The sequence below is a fragment of the Pelophylax lessonae genome, assembly GCF_965119305.1.
Source record: "Pelophylax lessonae genome assembly, chromosome: 9".
Lineage (NCBI taxonomy): Eukaryota > Metazoa > Chordata > Amphibia > Anura > Ranidae > Pelophylax > Pelophylax lessonae.
The window spans coordinates 263,427,131-263,446,563 of NC_138776.1; the positions used below are offsets into that span (position 1 = coordinate 263,427,131).

Genomic DNA, 19,433 nt, shown 5'->3' on the forward strand with positions numbered 1-19,433 from the left:
ATCATACATTGGTTGGACCAATAAAAAGCCGGCTACTTCAATAAATCAAAAAGGAACAACAACATGAAGCAACCAATAAAAAAGGTTCACCAGTGGAAGATAAAGGGTTAACATAATGGCTCCCAGCTGCCTGCCAACCCCACAGCGGGTCAGAGGGCGATGCGGGTGTAAACCAACCCCGAGTGGACTGTGGTGGTTTCACATTTGTTTATGGACTAAACAGTTCCACCCGTTACAATCCAGCGTCCATTTCCCGTAGTACCAGCAGGGGGTGCACTCTGATGTTTCATTATATTTCCTTTATTTTTAAGAATTAAATCTTTGTTTGGAAAACATTTCCCACACTCGTAACATTCAAAAAGGGCGCTCAACAACTACTTACACACAGGTGTTCTCTCTTAGTGAAACATTTCCCGCATTCTGCACATGATTAGAGACGCTCGCCTGTATGAACTGATCTCTGATGGCTAAGAAGGGTTCCGTTTTGATTAAAACATTTCCCACACTCTGAACATGAATAGGGAAGCTCACCTGTGTGTATTCTCTGATGGCTAAGAAGGTGTCCTTTTTGATTGAAACATTTCCCGCACTCTGAACATGAATAGGGAAGCTCACCTGTGTGTGTTCTCTGATGGCAAAGAAGGGTTCCTTTTTGATTGAAACATTTCCCGCACTCTGAACATGAATAGGGACGCTCACCTGTGTGTATTCTCTGATGGCTAAGAAGGTGTCCTTTTTTATTGAAACATTTCCCGCACTCTGAACATGAATAGGGACGCTCACCTGTGTGTGTTCTCTGATGGCTAAGAAGGCTTATTTTATGATTAAAACTTTTACCGCACTCTGAACATGAATAGGGACGCTCACCTGTGTGTATTCTCTGATGGTTAAGAAGGGATGCTTTTAGATTAAAGCATTTCTCACACTCAGAACACGAATAGGGACGCTCCCCTGTGTGAATTCTCTGGTGCTGAAGAAGGCTTCTTTTCTGTTTAAAACATTTCCCGCACTCTGAACATGACAATGAATTCTCTCCTGTATGAACCCCTTTATGATCTAAAGAAGTTTCCCTGAGATGAGATGGTTTCCTGCACCCGTTGGCACTGTCAGATATTAGAGGACTATGTGAAGTATCAGGAGATTCCAATGATCTCCTCCAATGGTGAGGTCTGTCATGTATATTATGAGGAACGGGATTTACTTCTGGAGAAGATGCCATGTCATTATCTTCTGTAGTCACATCTTCCTCCGATGTCCTTCTATTCCCACCACAGAGTCCGTCTGTCAGAAGACAAGAAAAATTACCAAGAGTTTTCCACACTCATATACACTGCTCAACACTTTATAATCAGAGTATAGCATCAAGTCAGGGAAACTCCTGGGATATTCATCTGGTCAGTCAAGTAGCAGAGGCGGTTGTTACCAACAGGTGCACTAGATGGGCAACAATGAGACAACCTCCAAAACAGGAATGGTTTTACAGGTGGAGGCCACTGACATTTTCCCCACTCATCTTTTCTGAGTGTTTTTTTCTTTTAAATCAGAAAAAGTTTTATTATAAAGAAAGAAAAGTCCATTCCATTCGGTACACAATATTTCCGCTTTGTACAGTCATAGACACAGCGATTGTAACCTTCATATATAGTCACTCCTGCATGTTTCCATTCCCCACTTCCACTGACTCCACCCACTCCCCCAACATCTCACTGACTCCACCCACTCCCCCAACATCTCATTAAGTTGATCTCCTTGGCCTGCGCCTTATCCCGTTCCCTACTGTTTATTCGTTCCTAGGACTCTTTTTTTGAAAATTAATTTTTATTGATTTTTAATCACAAAAAAACAAACAAAGCAACCAAAACAACTCCCCACCCCCCCAACCTCAGTGCAATGCTCATGTACTATAATACTTATAGGAAAATGCAAAAAGAGAACCTCAACGCGGCAGTGTCTCCCCCACCCAGACTCTCACCCAGGTCCATACGCCAACCTCCCCCACCCTCTCACCACTGCTTGTTGTCTGCTAGGCATAGACTTCATTTGTTACCTCCCTAAGTATCAGGGGACCTCAACTCACCCCTCTAAGGTGACCGTCACCTTCACCGGTGGCAGACCACAATCACCTCCGAGAAGAGTCGATGGCCTCTCAGTCCAACCCTGCCATATCTTTGGAAACTTTGTAACGCATCCTCTATTCAGGTATGTGGCTTCGTAAAATGGCAGCATCTTGTTCACTGGTGACTTCCAATACTCCACCGATGGCGCTTCGGTCTTCCTCCAATGTAGAAGAATTGCCTTGCCCGCATAGAACAGAGTAACCAACAATAAAATTCTTTGTGCTCCAAGAGGTGCCATTTCCTCCACCAAACCCAGCAAACCCACTGTCAGCGTCAAAGGTGCCCTCAATGTGGTCCCTTGGCTCTTTCCAACCACAACCCCACATAGGCTCTCGCCCAGGGCTGGGACAAGGTCATTTGGTGCCCAGGGCGAAGATGGCAAACTGCGCCCCCCCCGTTCCCGTCCCCCATCCTGTCCCTGTCCCGGGTGTAATATAAGAATCAATGTAGTTTCAAAACAAGAAAATACTTAAAACAATACTAATTCAATTAGGTTTAATGGGATAGAAACAGGGTTAACACACACATTTTAATTATATGTATTTTTATTGGAGGCACTTTAAAGCGGTAGTATCCCGCTTTTTGACACTTTTACCTACAGGTAAGCCTATAATAAGGTACAATTAATATCTCCTAAAACGGCACGGTTTAGGAGATATTTGCAGTGCATGCAGCCGCTCACACGAGCGGCGCATGCGCTCTGAAGGTCCGGGGGGACCTTCAGTTTTCCTTGCCGGAAAATCCCTACCGCGCGCATGCGCGGGAGTGACGTCATCGCGGCTCCGGCCACTCACAGCGCCGGAGCCCCCGAACCCGGAAGAGACGCCGAGGGATCATGGCAGCGCCCGCAGCGATGTCCGGGGTCCGTGTCGGGGCTTCGTTCTAAGGTAAGTAATACATAATCAGCTAGGATGCGATGCATACTAGCTGATTATGCCTTTGTCTTGCAGGTTTTTTTTTTTTTTCGGGTTTACAACCGCTTTAAGTGCTTGTAGAAAGGCCTGTTAACTGTTTTTTTCTGTCAGGGCCCATGCAAACATACTTAAGTTTTCAGTTTTTGCATTAATTTTGTGTGAGGTAGTGCCACAATACTAAATATTCACAGAATGCAAAAACAAAAAGTATCACAAACTTCTCAACCAACATACATGGCCTTCAAAGAAAAAGGACCATCAATACAAACTATTAATACGTAAAAGTGCAAAATCAAGGGATTACAGTAATATTTCTCACTGAAACATATATACCGTATAGGGTCGAGTATAAGCCGAGTTTTGCAGCATGTTTTTTCATGCTGAAAGTGCCCCCCTCGGCTTATTCTCGAGTCAGTGGCTTCACTGTGTTTTGAAAATGGTGCCGACGTGTCACTGCGCATGTGCGCCATGCCCAGGAATAGCCGAACGTGTTCGGGTTTTCCCGAGCATCGGCGGCGCATTTGCGGTGACGTAGTGTTGGCGCCGGGCGGCGCGATTTTTAAATCGAAAGCGGCTCACCGACAGGTAAGTGAGACTCCTCCGCAGCCCCTGCATTTCCTCAGGCAGTGCTGCGGGCATGGTACAGGACATTCTCCTGTATCATGCCCGCAGCACTGCATCTCCTGTGCCATGCCTGTACTTACTGTGCCATGCCTGTACCATCACCTGTGCCATGCCTATACCATCACCTGTGCCATGCCTATACCATCACCTGTGCCATGCCTATACCATCTGGTGTACCATCACCTGTGCCATGCCTGTACCATCACCTGTGCCATGCCTATACTATCACCTGTGCCATGCCTATACTATCACCTGTGCCATGCCTATACCATCACCTGTACCATGCCTATACCATCTGGTGTACCATGACCTGTGACATGCCTGTACAATGACCTGTGCCATGCCTGTACCATCACCTGTGCCATGCCTGTACCATCACCTGTGCCATGCCTGTACCATCACCTGTGACATGCCTGTATCATCACCTGTGACATGCCTGTACAATGACCTGTGCCATGCCTGTACCATCACCTGTGCCATGCCTGTACCATCACCTGTGACATGCCTGTACCATCACCTGTGCCATGCCTGTACCATCATCACCTGTGCCATGCCTATACCATCACCTGTGCCATGCCTATACCATCTGGTGTACCATGACCTGTGACATGCCTGTACAATGACCTGTGACATGCCTTTACCATGACCTGTGACATGCCTGTACCATCACCTGTGCCATGCCTGTACCATCACCTGTGACATGCCTGTACCATCACCTGTGCCATGCCTGTACCATCATCACCTGTGCCATGCCTATACCATCACCTGTGCCATGCCTATACCATCTGGTGTACCATGACCTGTGACATGCCTGTACAATGACCTGTGACATGCCTTTACCATGACCTGTGACATGCCTGTACCATCACCTGTGCCATGCCTGTACCATCACCTGTGACATGCCTGTATCATCACCTGTGACATGCCTGTACCATCACCTGCGACATGGCCGTACCATGACCTGTGCAATGCCTATACTATGACCTGCGCCATCTCCTGTACCATGCCCGCAGCCCCTGTTTTGGGTATTGTGGTGGTCCAGTTGGGTCCAGTAGCTGCTGCATTTCCCACCCTAGGCTGATACTCCAGTCAATAGGTTTTCCCTCTTTTTTGTGGTAAAATTAGGGGTCTCGGCTTATATTCGGGTTGGCTTGTACTCGAGTATATACGTAACTTTCAACTGTAATCCTTCCTGAGGTAGTCAGTGCCCCAATACAAAATATTCATATAAATATGAAAAGTGCAAAAAAGAACAAACATTTCTCAAACAACATACATGGCCTTCAGCAAAAAGGGAACCATCAACGCAAAATATTAATATATAAAAGTGCAAAAACAAGGGATTACACTAATATTTCTCACTGAAACATATAACTGTCAAATATAATACTTCCCCACTAATCTAAATAGCAGAGGCGTAACTAGAACCTTCAGGGCCCTGATGCAAGAAACCATGAAGGGCCCCCCAGACCCCTGGCCGGGGCCCTTACCTTCAAGCCCAGGGCTCTTCCCACTAATCCTGGGGCTCTTTACACTCGTTGCATGGCCTTTTATTACGGTCCCGCAGCAGGATTCTTTCACAAGTTCTGCAGTGGGCCCCCTTCCTGCAATCTTGTGGGCCCACTTCCTGCAATCTTGGGGCCTCCCCACAGTGATGCAATGCCAGGGTCCGGTCGCAAGTGTGACCTTTGCGATCCTGGAAGTTCACCCACTGGTTTGCTACCGGGCCCCCTGGAGCATGGGGCCCGGTAGCGATTGCAACCCCTGCAACCCCTGTAGTTACGCCCCTGCTAAATAGCTAAATAGGTTACCTGCTCTCAGACAGACAGACCCCCCCCCCCCCTCAACTAATCTAAATACTAGTTTACCTGCTGCTCTCAACCAGACAGACACCCCCCCCCCCCATCTGAAAAATTACCAATTCACTTCACAGTTCACTTTACAAGGCAGGCTTCCACGCTGCTGTAGAGAGAGACAGTGCCTGTGTGGGTGACGTTAGCTGTGTTGTTCTGCTTTCACTTTCACTTTTCCCCTCTCTTCAGCAGCTCCGAGGTGTTTGCTTTTGGCTGAACTTGTGAGAGAGCTCTATGGTAAATGACGTCACGGCCGGGACGGACTACAAAGCGCCCTGTCAGGGGGGGAGTTTTCTCTGCTCACAGAACAGAAGACTTGTTCAGGCTGTGCCGAGTGCAGGAGCGCACTCAGCACACTGCAGGCAGTTAGCGGCCGCCGGCCAGCAATCATTTACACACAGACTCAGCAGTCAGTGTGTGAAAGAAGTTTTCAAGCAGTGGCGCCCCCCCCTCTCTCCAATAAATGTACCGCCCAGGGCACCCGCCCCCTTCTGCCCCGCCCTTGTACCGGCTCTGCTCTCGCCTTCCTCTCGCCCTTCTTAACACATGGATAACATCAGGATCCTCTCGATCAATGCTAAGGGACTTAACGTCCCGTAAAAGAGGCAAATTTTGTTGAACGATTTAAACGATCTAAAATTGATATCACCTTTGTACAGGAGACCCACTTCAGGGATGACAAGCTTCCACTATATAAGAACCGTTTTTTCCCCTTGGCCTACCACTCTACTAACCCGGAGGCTAAATCAAAGGAGCCTCTATCATTTTTTTCTAGTACGGTACCATGGACACTGCGCGCATATTCTAAAAGACCCCAATGGCCGATTTCTGTTTCTGAAGGGCGATGTTGGTGACGTCAGAGTGACTTTGACCACCTATTATGCTCCCAACAGTATTTGCGGATAATACTAAACTAAGCAGGCCAATATCTTCTGGGCAGGATGTGGAAACCTTACAAGCGGACCTGAACAAAATAACGGGGTGGGCAACTACATGGCAGATGAGGTTTAATGTTGAAAAATGTAAAGTAATGCACTTGGGTGCTAGAAACCAGAAAGCAAGCTACTCACTAGGGGGGGAACCTCTGGGTGAGTCTAGGATGGAAAAGGACCTGGGGGTACTGGTAGACAACAGGCTTGGCAGTGGCATGCAATGCCAAGCCTCTGCAAGCAAAGTCAACAACATACTGGCATGTATAAAAAAGGGGATTCACTCCAGAAATAAAGAGATTATTCTCCCACTCTACAAGACTCTGGTCCGGCCACATCTGGAGTATTCTGTCCAGTTCTGGGCACCGGTCCTCAGGAAGGATGTGCTGGAACTGGAGAGAGTCCAGAGAAGGGCAACAAAAATAATTAGGGGAATGGAGGACATCAGCTATGAGGAAAGACTACAAGCACTGAACCTTTTCTCTCTGGAGAAGAGACGATTGAGGGGGGATATGATATCAATGTACAAATACTGTACTGGCGACCCTAGCAAACTATTCAGAGAAAGGAAATACAATAAGACGCGTGGCCACTCACTAAAACTAGAGGAAAGGCGGTTTAACCTTAAAATACGTAGAGGGTTCTTCACTGTAAGAGCAGTAAGGATGTGTAATTCTCTTCCGTAAAAATGTCGTATCAGCAGGTAGCATCGATAGTTTAAAAAAACTATTAGATGGGCACCTTAAAGACCACAACATACAGGGGGTATACAATGTACAACATACAGGGGTATACAATGTACAACATACAGGGGTATACAATGTACAACATACAGGGGTATACAATGTACAACATACAGGGGTATACAATGTACAACATACAGGGGTATACAATGTACGACATACAGGGGTATACAATGTACAACATACAGGGGTATACAATGTACAACATGCAGGGGTATACAATGTACAACATACAGGGGTATACAATGTACGACATACAGGGGTATACAATGTACAACATACAGGGGTATACAATGTACAACATACAGGGGTATACAATGTACAACATGCAGGGGTATACAATATACAACATACAGGGGTATACAATGTACAACATACAGGGGTATACAATGTACAACATGCAGGGGTATACAATGTACGGTTAACAGCAAACACACACACACACATCATAGGTTGAACTGGATGGACTGATGTCTTTTTTCAACCTCACAAGCTATGTAACGATCAATAAATATGTGACTCCTAAACTGTAAAGAAGGTGACAGTCTAAAGTGCTGGTAGTGTAACACAGTGCAGTAATGGGACTGCACATAGACAGAGAGATCCAATCAATGGCACTTCTGTGCTGGGAACAAAGTAACAATAAGGTGCTTTGAGTGCAACTAAAGTGCAAAGAAGATGAAGTGAGGCTTCCGTCTCAGTTAGAACGATGCCAGCGATGACAGAGATAAAAAATGATTAATAAATAAATAAGAGGTGTTAAAGCATATTCAGGTATAAAATAAGGTGATACAATGTGCAAGGTGGCCGCGTGACAGCTGGATCAAATCAAGTAAATAAAGAATAGCTAGAACTAGAAGGAAATCTAGCCATAAAAAGTCCATATATCAAAGTAGATTATAAATAACAGCAATAAGTCCTCATAAAGTGGCGGTGACGTCCAATCAAGTGATGGGATCAGATGGGTGATTACAACACCAGGTGGGGAACGGTGAAAAATGGCAACAAATAATTCTTCTGGGTGTGCTACCCCCTTACCTTACTGCTGTAAGATTACAACATTTATAGATGGATTCCACTATGATCCCGTAATCATCCCAGGCAGGAGGGGGGAGGGTAGGTGGACGTGGTATCCTTGTAGCTACCAAAGGACAGCTGGCAAACGGGATTCTGTGTACTCTTTCAGTCTTCCAGGGGGGTGGGGGACATCACAGTTCCTATATACTCGTAAGTAAGGGTGGATAAACAGAGAACTCCTTCTGGCGTAATATTTTTAACGCTTTATATGAAAAAAAATATAGTAACTTACAGTAAAGAATTCAATGACAAGCGGTGGGGCTGCGAGTCCCGAGCGGTCCGCGACGTGGCACTTGCTGTTTCAGCCTAACGTCTCTACGCGCATCGTCATGGTCACATTACTTCTTCAGGAGATAAGGGACATGCTTAAATATCATTATGCCGGTCAGCGCCATCTTGTGGGAGACCGACAGACTGCATAAGGGCTACAATGGGAAGCAGTCAGCGGCCATGATATTGTATACCCAGCATAAAACAATGTAAAGAAACACAGTAGGCGTGGTGGTTCCAGGGGAAAATAAGAGGCCACATTACATATAAATGTAGCATTTAAAATTAAAAATAAAAAAATAATAATATAAAAACCACTGGTGTGTAAAACTAAGATAAAAAGGTAAAACTAAACCCCCGATCCCTCCATAAAGAGTACCTGTCACTGCCTATTACTGTCAAATTCCCCTCCCCCCGATCCCTCCATAAAGAATACCTGTCACTGCCTATTACTGTCACATTCCCCTCCCCCCGATCCCTCCATAAAGAGTACCTGTCACTAGAGATGTAACGATATCAAAGATATCGCGATATCGTATCGTCGTGGTCGCCTCGATATCGTCGTGGTCGTGTTTCAAAATCGTCGTGGTCGTGTCTCGATATCGTTGTGGTCGCCTCGATATCGTCGTGGTCGTGTCTCGATATCGTCGTGGTCGTGTCTCGATATCGTCGTGGTCGCCTCGATATCGTCGTGGTCGTGTCTCGATATCGTCGTGGTCGCCTCGATATCGTCGTGGTCGTGTCTCGATATCGTCGTGGTCGCCTCGATATCGTCGTGGTCGTGTCTCGATATCGTCGTGGTCGCCTCGATATCGTCGTGGTCGTGTCTCGATATCGTCGTGGTCGCCTCGATATCGTCGTGGTCGTGTCTCGATATCGTCGTGGTCGCCTCGATATCGTCGTGGTCGTGTCTCGATATCGTCGTGGTCGTGTCTCGATATCGTCGTGGTCGCCTCGATATCGTCGTGGTCGTGTCTCGATATCGTCGTGGTCGCCTCGATATCGTCGTGGTCGTGTCTCGATATCGTCGTGGTCGTGTCTCGATATCGTCGTGGTCGTGTCTCGATATCGTCGTGGTCGCCTCGATATCGTCGTGGTCGTGTCTCGATATCGTCGTGGTCGCCTCGATATCGTCGTGGTCGCCTCGATATCGTCGTGGTCGTGTCTCGATATCGTCGTGGTCGTGTCTCGATATCGTCGTGGTTGGGTTACAATATTAAAAGGACAGGTGTCCGTCAAAAAGCAAGAGGAATAAACACAGTCCCGCGGAACAAATCATTGTTAACTACATAGACCAGAGTTTAAGGATTTTTTTTACTGTTTTTTTTTTTTCTTGCAATTTTTGATCTTTCTGAAGAAAAACGTGAACATAAGCTAAATGATAGGTCAGTGTTTTTTTTTAAAGGCTTTTTGACTGACTATTTTATTTAAGTTTAAGTTATGTTCCTAAATACCTTTATTTGCCTTGCACATTTAAACCTGACTTAACTTGATCTTTGTTTGCACTTAAAGGGAATTGCCTATTGTTTGTTTACAATTGTTCTAGCTGCTTCTTAACTTGAACATTGCACAGAAGAATCAGTTATGCAACCAAATATTACTATACAGAATATTGATGTTCCTGACTACAACTTGCACTTTAAAAGCACTATGTGATCAGTGTTTTATGTTGTCATGGATCCATAAATACAACAATAAATTGCCTGTTGACTGGCAAAAGCAGAATAAATGTCGGTATTTTTTCGCTATTATCATCACAAACACTATCATGAGCTATTTAACATCACCGTGAGCTTTTCAACAATATCGCAATAAATATCGTACCGTGAGGTCAATATCGAAATTGTATCGTACCGTGAGATTTTGATATCGTTACATCCCTACCTGTCACTGCCTATTACTGTCACATTCCCCCCCTCCCCCTGATCCCTCCATAATGAGTATCTGTCACTGCCTATTACTGTCACATCCCCCCTCCCCCCGATCCCTCCATAAAGAGTACCTGTCACTGCCTATTACCATCACATTCCCCCCTCACCCCCCGATCCCTCCATAAAGAGTACCTGTCACTGCCTATTACTGTCACATCCCCCCCTCCCCCCCAATCCCTCCATAAAGAGTACCTGTCACTGCCTATTACTGTCACATTCCCCCCTCCCCCGATCCATCCATAAAGAGTACCTGTCACTGCCTATTACTGTCACATTCCCCCCTCCCCCCCGATCCCTCCATAAAGAGTACCTGTCACTGCCTATTACCGTCACATGCCTATGTGATCCTGATGTAAAGTGGAACTCTAATGTAAGGGGGTTTCTGCTCACCAAACCTCCCACTTACATCAGAGTTCCCAGCGTTCCCTCTTTAATTAGGGTTCCGAAAGCCCCCCTTACATTAGAGCAGGGGTCTCCAAATATTTTAAACAAAGGGCCAGTTTATTATCCTTTAGGAGGGCTGGATTGTTGCTCGCAGGGGCAGTAAATGTCCCGGGCTCGGCATCAATGAGAATAAATATGGCCTCAGGTTTGGTGGTCAATAGGAGAAAGGAGCAGTGCCCCTATTAGTAGGTGGAATAGTATCCCATCATTGGTATCGGTGGAATAATTCTAAGAATAGTGCCTCATATCAGTGGGAGGAATAATGCCCCGAGGGCCAGATAAAGACTAGCAAAGGGCCACATCTGGCCCTCGGGCCACAGTTTGGAGACTCCTGCATTAGAGTCTACATGGCACCCCTTAAATCTTACCTTAGCGTTCTCAGTCACTTGGAGGTAGGAGAAAGAAAGGAGAGCGGGCAGAGACTTCAGTCACAGAGATTGGATGGTGAGCTCACTCACCCGAGGATGGAGGCTCAGGCATCAAAGCCTTTCATCCATGATGTATCTGCCGGTTGCTGAGCTTCAAACGTTCAGCCCACACATCCCTTTCCTGAGGCACAGAACGCCAGGGATTGGAGTGTGGGTGGGCAGACAGAGGTAGGGGTAGGAGGAGGAATAGATCAAGCCCTTTCTCCTCTCCTGTCTGTGTATGGGGGTGAGGCCGGTGTGCACATCTATGCACTCAGGGGTTGTAGTACTTGGTTACTTGGGGAGCCACAGTCCATTTTGAATATTGTGTCCGGGATTCAGGTGGCCTGAAACCCAAACACATGATTCAAAACCCAAACTGTCCGGGTGAATGCCAGACGGGTGGCAACCCTACAGGAAGGGCCGGCTAGTGTATTTTCCAGGTTAAAGGGTTTTAGTAGCAAAGGATTAAAAACACTCCAAAGAGGTAAGATATACAAGTGCTTATCTAGTGGAAGAGTCTGTGGATGTGGATCCTCCTAGAACCGTCCTGCGGGACCGCTATCACCTATTCTGGCTGCTGAGCAGAGAGATGGCTGGCTTGGGAGCCTGGAGGAGCCAGTGTGAAAGGCACAGCGGAAGTGACGTCACCGGAAGGATAGGAGGTACCAGACGAGAAGAGAAGCAAGGCTACGCACGCAGAGTATTTTGCTCCTTCTACGGGCCTTTCCTCTTAGTCTATACAGAGCCGGTCACAACTCTGAGGACAGCAGCCGCAGGTGGTCCCATGCATTCCTTTATTGAACCCCCATAACCAAAGACCAGTGGCATTTTATGGAATACCCTCCACCCTGATCATTGGTATTTTTAAATATTTATTACTGGCTGGACTATATATAAACTCTGTGCGCCAGTATCTCCTTCCTCCATTAGCAGAAACACAGGATCTCCGTCTTCCCTACTAACAGAGCGCCGATCTGCCTTGTTTACATTGGCAGACCAGTGTTCTGCCTCTCTCGGGAACGATTGCTGGGTGCCGGTGGACATCATGTCAACTGGACCCGCTGATTGGCTCTCGCTGTGTCCAGGTAGAGGTACGTGATTCTGCACCCAATGGCCACCCTGCCGCAGTACATGTAGGTGGGTGGACCAAAAAAAAAAAGTCTCCCTGATAAAGAGAGAGGCTATGACCTGGTGGATTACATGCGGAACTCCTGGGCCCAGTTGAGGACATTTAGGACCTTAAGATTGAAGATGTGGTGGATGTCTCCTTTTGGTTTGGGAACTGTGGACAGAGAAGAACTCCTGGAACTCTTCTGGCCTTAGCTCAGTGAGATAGAGTTTGGAAGACAAATGTCATAGACAGGTTGCCAAAAAGTTTAGGGCTTTAGAAAGGGCCTCCAATGGTTGTCAATGTGGTGCCTTCTCCACTCTCCATCTCACTAATAAAACCCCAATGGATGACTCTCTATGAACTGATCACATTCCAATCACCGATCATCTAATCATTGGTAAAAAAGAAGACTCGGCACAGAATATTGTACGAAGCGTTTTTATTGGACAAGATCAGAATAAGCGATTACCACACAGTAAATGATATGAATAAAATAAAGCTTAAATCTTTTATAAAAGAATTAACAAATGTGTCAAATGTATTAATAATCATACATTGGTTGGACCAATAAAAAGCCGGCTACTTCAATAAATCAAGCTCATGTATTGTCATGATTTCCTGCCAACCCCGCAGTGGGTTAGAGGGCGATGCGGGTGTAAACCAACCCTCGAGTGGACTGTGGTGGTTTCACATTTGTTTATGGACTAAACAGTTCCACCCGTTACAATCCAGCGTACATTTCCCGTAGTACCAGCAGGGGGTGCACTCTGATGTTTCATTATATTTCCTTTATTTGTAAACTTTCCCCCACTCTGAACATGAAATCGGAGCCTCTAATATAAGTGTGAATTCTTTGCTGTTTAAAATGTACATAAGAGGTGAAACATTTCCCGCACTCTGAACATGAAATAGGACGCTCGCCCGTAAGAACTTTCTGGTTTCTAAGAAATAAACCTTTGTTTGGAAAACATTTCCCACACTCGTAACATTAAAAAGGGCGCTCACCTGTGTGTAAGTTGGTGTTTTTTCTTAAACATTTCCAGCACTGTGCACAATATTAGAAACGCTCGCCTGTATGAACTGTTTGGTGTCTAACAAGTAAACATCTGTGCGCAAAACATTTCCCGCACTCTGAACATGAATAGGGACGCTCACCCGTGTGTATTCTCTGGTGCGTAAGAAGGCATTCTTTGGGATTGAAACATTTCCCACACTCTGCACATGAATAGGGACGCACACCTGTGTGTATTCTCTGATGGCTAATATGGACTACTTTATCATTGAAACATTTCCCACACTCTGAACATGACTAGGGACGCTCCCCTGTGTGTGTTCTTTGGTGTCTAAGAAGGGATTCTTTTTGTATGAAACATTTCCCGCACTCTGAACATGAATAAGGACGCTCACCTGTGTGTATTCTCTGATGGCGAAGAAGGTCTCCTTTTCTACTAAAACATTTCCCGCACTCAGAACATGAATGGGGAAGCTCACCTGTGTGTGTTTGCTGATGGATAAGAAGGCTTCCTTTATGATTAAAACGTTTCCCGCACTCTGAACATGAATAGGGATACTCCCCTGTGTGAAGTCTCTGGTGCTGAAGAAAGTGTCCTTTTTGACTAAAACATTTCCCACACTCTGAACAGGAATAGGGACGCTCACCTGTGTGAATTTTCTGATGGGTAAGAAGGCCTCCTTTCTTATTAAAACATTTTCCGCACTCTGAACATGAAAAAGGTTGCTCCCCTGTGTGTATTCTCTGGTGCTGAAGAAAGTGTCCTTTTTGACTAAAACATTTCCCACACTCAGAACATGAATAGAGAAGGTCACCTGTGTGTATTCTCTGGTGCCTAAGAAGGTTTCTTTTCTGTTTAAAATCTTTCCCGCACTCTGAACATGAATAGGGACCCTCACCTGTGTGTATTTTCTGATGGCTAAGAAGGTTTCTTTTGTGTTTAAAACAGTTCCCGCACTCTGAACATGAATAGGGACGCTCACCTATGTGTATTCTCTGGTGTTGAAGAAAGTGTCCTTTGTGACTAAAACATTTCCCACACTCTGAACATGACAATGAATTCTCTCTTGTATTAACCCCTTTATGGTGTAAAGAAGATTCCCTGAGATGAGATGGTTTCCCGCACCCGTCGGCACTGTCAGATATTAGAGGACTATGTGAAGTATCAGGAGATTCCAATGATCTCCTCCAATGGAGAGGTCTGTCATGTATATTATGAGGAACGGGATTTACTTCTGGAGAAGATGCCATGTCATTATCTTCTGTAGTCACATCTTCCTCCGATGTCCTTCTATTCCCACCACAGAGTCCGTCTGTCAGAAGACAAGAAAAATTACCAAGAGTTTTCCACACTCATATACACTGCTCAACACTTTATAATCAGAGTATAGCATCAAGTCAGGGAAACTCCTGGGATATTCATCTGGTCAGTGAAGTAGCAGAGGGGGTTGTTACCAACAGGTGCACTAGATGGGCAACAATGAGACGACCTCCAAAACAGGAATGGTTTTACAGGTGGAGGCCACTGACATTTTCCCCACTCATCTTTTCTGTGTGTTTTTTTTTCCTTTAAATCAGAAAAAGTTTTATTATAAAGAAAGAAAAGTCCATTCCATTCGGTACACAATATTTCCGCTTTGTACAGTCATAGACACAGCGATCGTAACCTTCATATATAGTCACTCCTGCATGTTTCCATTCCCCACCTCCACAGACTCCACCCACTCCCCCAACATCTCACTGACTCCACCCACTCCCCCAACATCTCACTGACTCCACCCACTCCCCCAACATCTCACTGACTCCATCCACTCCCCCAACATCTCACCGACTCCACCCACTCCCCCAACATCTCACCGACTCCACCCACTCCCCCAACATCTCACCGACTCCACCCACTCCCCCAACATCTCGCCGACTCCACCCACTCCCCCAACATCTCGCCGACTCCACCCACTCCCCCAACATCTCTTTAACTTTATCTCCTTGGCCTGCGCCTTATCCCGTTCCCTACTGTTTATTCATTCCTAGGACTCAGCTTTTTTCTTTTTTAATTTATTTTTATTGATTTTTTATCACAAAAAAACAAACAAGGCAACCAAAACAACTCCCCATCCCCCCAACCTCAGTGCAATGCTCATGTACTACAATACTTATAGGAAAATGCAAAAGGAGACCCTCCCAGGAGAACCTCAACGCGGCAGTGTCTCCCCCACACACTCTCACCCAGGTCCATACCCAAACCTCCCCCACCCTCTCACCACTGCTTGTTGTCTGCTAGGCATAGACTTCATTTGTTACCTCCCTAAGTATCAGGGGACCTCAACTCACCCCTCTAAGGTGACCGTTACCTTCACCGGTGGCAGACCACAATCACCTCCGAGAAGAGTAGATGGCCTCTCAGTCCAACCCTGCCATATAACGCATCCTCTATTCAGGTATGTGGCTTTGTAAAACGGCAGCATCTTGTTCACTGGTGACTTCCAATACTCCACCGATGGCGCTTCGGTCTTCCTCCAATGTAGAAGAATAGCCTTGCCCGCATAGAACAGAGTAACCGACAATAAAATTCTCTGTGCTCCAAGAGGTGCCATTTCCTCCACCAAACTCAGCAAACACACTGTCAGCATCAAAGGTACCCTCAATGTGGTCCCTTGGCTCTTTCCAACCACAACCCCACATAGGCACACGCTCATTCATCCGGCTCCTTGCTGGGGAGCGTCTTAGCATTTGTTTTGCTATCTCTTAGTAAATTGAGGCCTCTCTCTGTGGGATTTCCCCCTTCTCTTTCACTCTCTCATATTCTTTGCTTGCCTGACTTTCCTTTCTTCCTCTCTCATACCATCTTTGCCTCCCCTCTTTTTACCTCCATTCTCTTCATACCCTCGCCACCCCTTTGCCCCCTATTACTTACCCTCCCCTCCCTCTTCCTAACCTCACTTCCCAACCTTCCCCTCGCCCTTCTTAACACATGGATAACATCAGGATCCTCTCGATCAATGCTAAGGGACTTAACGTCCCGGAAAAGAGGCAAATTTTGTTAAACGATCTAAAATTGATATCACCTTTGTACAGGAGACCCACTTCAGGGATGACAAGCTTCCACTATTTAAGAACCGGTTTTTCCCCTTGGCCTACCGCTCTACTAACCCGGAGGCTAAATCAAAAGGAGCCTCTATAATTTTTTCCAGTACGGTACCATGGACACTGCGCACATATTCTAAAAGACCCCAATGGCCGATTTCTGTTTCTGAAGGACAATGTTGGTGACGTCAGAGTGACTTTGACCACCTATTATGCTCCCAACAGCCAGCAGGATGAGTTCATTACTAGAGGTATGGAGAAGCTCCTGGAGTTCTCTGAGGGTCAACTAATTATTGAGGGAGATTTTAATATCCCTCTGATTCCTTCGGAGGATACATCTCTGGGATCCTCCTCTGTTCCCCCCCCTGGCGTCCGCAAACGTATTGCAAAGTCCCTCCATAGTGCACACTTGATAGAGGTTTGGCGCCTGATGCATCCCGGAGAACGAGACTATTCTTTCTATTCCTCACCTCACCAACTATACTCTCGTATAGACTATTTCTTGATGCCGCATTGTCAATTACACGTTGACTCTTTAATAGGCTCTATTACATGGTCCGACCATGCCCCTGTTATACTTTCTTACACACTAACAGACTTTCGATGGTCCAGAACCCGGATGTGGAGACTAAATGAAAGCCTATGAGACTGATGAGACTGTTTTGACAGATGTAGAGAATTAGACCATTTCTTTCAGACTAACACCATTGCAGATACTGACCCTGGAATCATTTGGGAGGCACACAAGGCAGTGATTCATGGGGTGCTCATAAAGCATGGCTCCTGGATCAAAAACCAGCATACAGCACAACTAGACTCCTTACTCCAAACTTTGCATGTGTTGGAGTCCCATCACAAACACGCTCTGTCCCTCTCCTCAGAGGTAGAACTTATGACTCTACGTAGGCAAATTAATGACCTTTACTTTACAAAGCCAAGGCAGTCATGCAAATTTGTCGTAAAATGTCATCAGTCGGGAAATAAGTGTGGCAGACTATTGGCTAGATCCCTCCAAGAAGAAACCTATTATCTCCAGCACAGGTCAAAAAGCCACGTTACCTAGACATATCACACAAGAATTTAAATCCTTCTATGCCTCGCTCTATAACTTACAATACTGACACAGGTATTATCCACGACCTATGCATTACTGATCACACCCCAGGAGACTTACCAACCCCCATTCTTAGCTAAGAGGGAACGAGCTTTAGACTGTAACTTTAATCCAGACCAACAAAATCACATCATTCCGTTTACATCATCCACCTGCATGTAAATACAAGAAACCAACTTCAAACTCCTAACAAGTACCACACGCTGTCAAGGTTGAGCAGGTTCTTTCCCACACTCACTGATAGTGCTGGAGATGCCAGGAAGGGCCGGGGGACACTCCTACATGTTTTTTGGTCGTATCCTAAACTAGCGGAGTTCTGGAAGACAGTACGTGAAATGTCTCAGAGGTTTATAAACCGAACGCTCCCCAATGATCCTGCTCTCTTCCTTCTCCATGCTTCTAACATCCCGGCCCAGACCTATAAAAATTCAGTCATTCGTCACCTTCTAAATTCTGCTAAAATGTGCATCCCTCTTAAATGGAAAAACCCACAGACCCTGACCGTTGGCATGTGGCTCAAAAAGGTCGAAGAAATAAATAGAATGGAAAACCTTGTTCTCTCGACACGTCCCCAACACGAACGATATACCAAAACCTGGGGTCAATGGAATATATTTTTCCTCTCTGATGAAGGCTGCTCTTTAATTAAGGGTGGCAATACTAAAGAGACCTCATGTTGAGTTTGGGGGAGCTCTAAAATATTGGTGGAAAGTATTGCTGATGTAGGGCCATAGCTTTACCAATGCTAAATCCCCCTCCCCCCCTTCCACTCCTTCCACTCCTCCTCACCCCTCCTTCCCTTCCCCCCTCATCCAACCTACTTATCCTCTTCTGCCTCTCTCTAGGTTTCTTTTACTTCCCTCTCTCTTTCCACTACTTATTCACTTTAGGAATGGAGACGTGGGAAGGTAATTTAAAAAAAAAAAGTATTTTTCAGGAGTCATATATGTTGTTACCAAACTTGGACAACTAACCAGATCAATGATACCACCCAACCAAACATCACTAAGTAAGCTTTAAACCATTCTTGTATAATTACCCGAGCTGATATCTGGAGAAGTTTCTTCCTTTTTAACTGCATCCATCATCCCAACCTCCTCTGTAAACTGCTGATCACCCCTCACATACGGGATGGTGTGATCTTCCTGTGTGGAATACAGAGGACGGGGACATCTCTCTGGTGGGTTCTCATTACTGGATCCATCTGTAGGGAATACACACACTGACTGAATACATTGTTTATATGGGTTTATCAGATGATGGGGGATCTAGGTGGCCCATTCGGACTGCTCTCTCCTTTACAATAAAGTCTCCTCTTACCCGGGGATGTGAGGGGCGGCTGATTCTCCATCATGACGTCTTTGTAGAAGTGGATCTACAAATCCTCAAACATCAATCCATATACCCAAACAGTTTTTGTATTTAGTGGCCATCACTCACCTGTGCTGATGTCTTTAGAAAATTCCTCCTCTTTAACTTTGTTCATCATCCCAACCTCTTCCCTGAACTGCTGATCCCCCCTCACATACGTCTCTTCTTCCTCTTTAACCTCATCTTTTATATCCATAAGTTTTTCATTCTAAACAAACAAAAAATAGCAGGGAATGTTTTCCTTAAAATGTGAGCACAAATAACCTAATACCTAAAAGTGGAATATATTTTCATATAGTCAGGTCAATTTTACCATCTCGACATTCATATTCCCCTACCTGATGATGGTGAGGGATGGTGTGATCTTCCTGTGTAGAATCCCGGGAATACAGAGGAAGGGAACATTTCTCTGGTGGGTTCCCAATACTG

General features: G+C 45.8%; 2 protein-coding genes and 1 pseudogene across 3 annotated transcripts in view; 1 reads left to right on the top strand and 2 right to left on the bottom strand.

Moving 5' to 3' along the window:
- LOC309564430 (uncharacterized protein) overlaps positions 1-19,433 on the top strand; it is a gene marked incomplete at its 5' end in the record, with an annotated part of 504,148 nt that overhangs the window by 20,504 nt on the left and 464,211 nt on the right. The gene's annotated exons all lie outside the window — the stretch shown is intronic.
- Positions 431-13,460, bottom strand: LOC309563897 (uncharacterized protein; the record flags this gene model as incomplete). Its single annotated transcript, XM_082268531.1, has 2 exons — positions 431-1,103; positions 13,429-13,460. The coding sequence occupies 2 exons, from the start codon at positions 13,458-13,460 to the stop codon at positions 431-433; spliced, it is 705 nt and encodes a 234-aa protein (XP_082124657.1).
- Positions 13,481-16,135, bottom strand: LOC309563898 (annotated as a pseudogene). Its single transcript has 3 exons — positions 15,910-16,135; positions 14,041-14,310; positions 13,481-13,871 (listed from the first exon to the last, which is right to left on the bottom strand). The product of its transcript is annotated as an uncharacterized misc_RNA (transcript).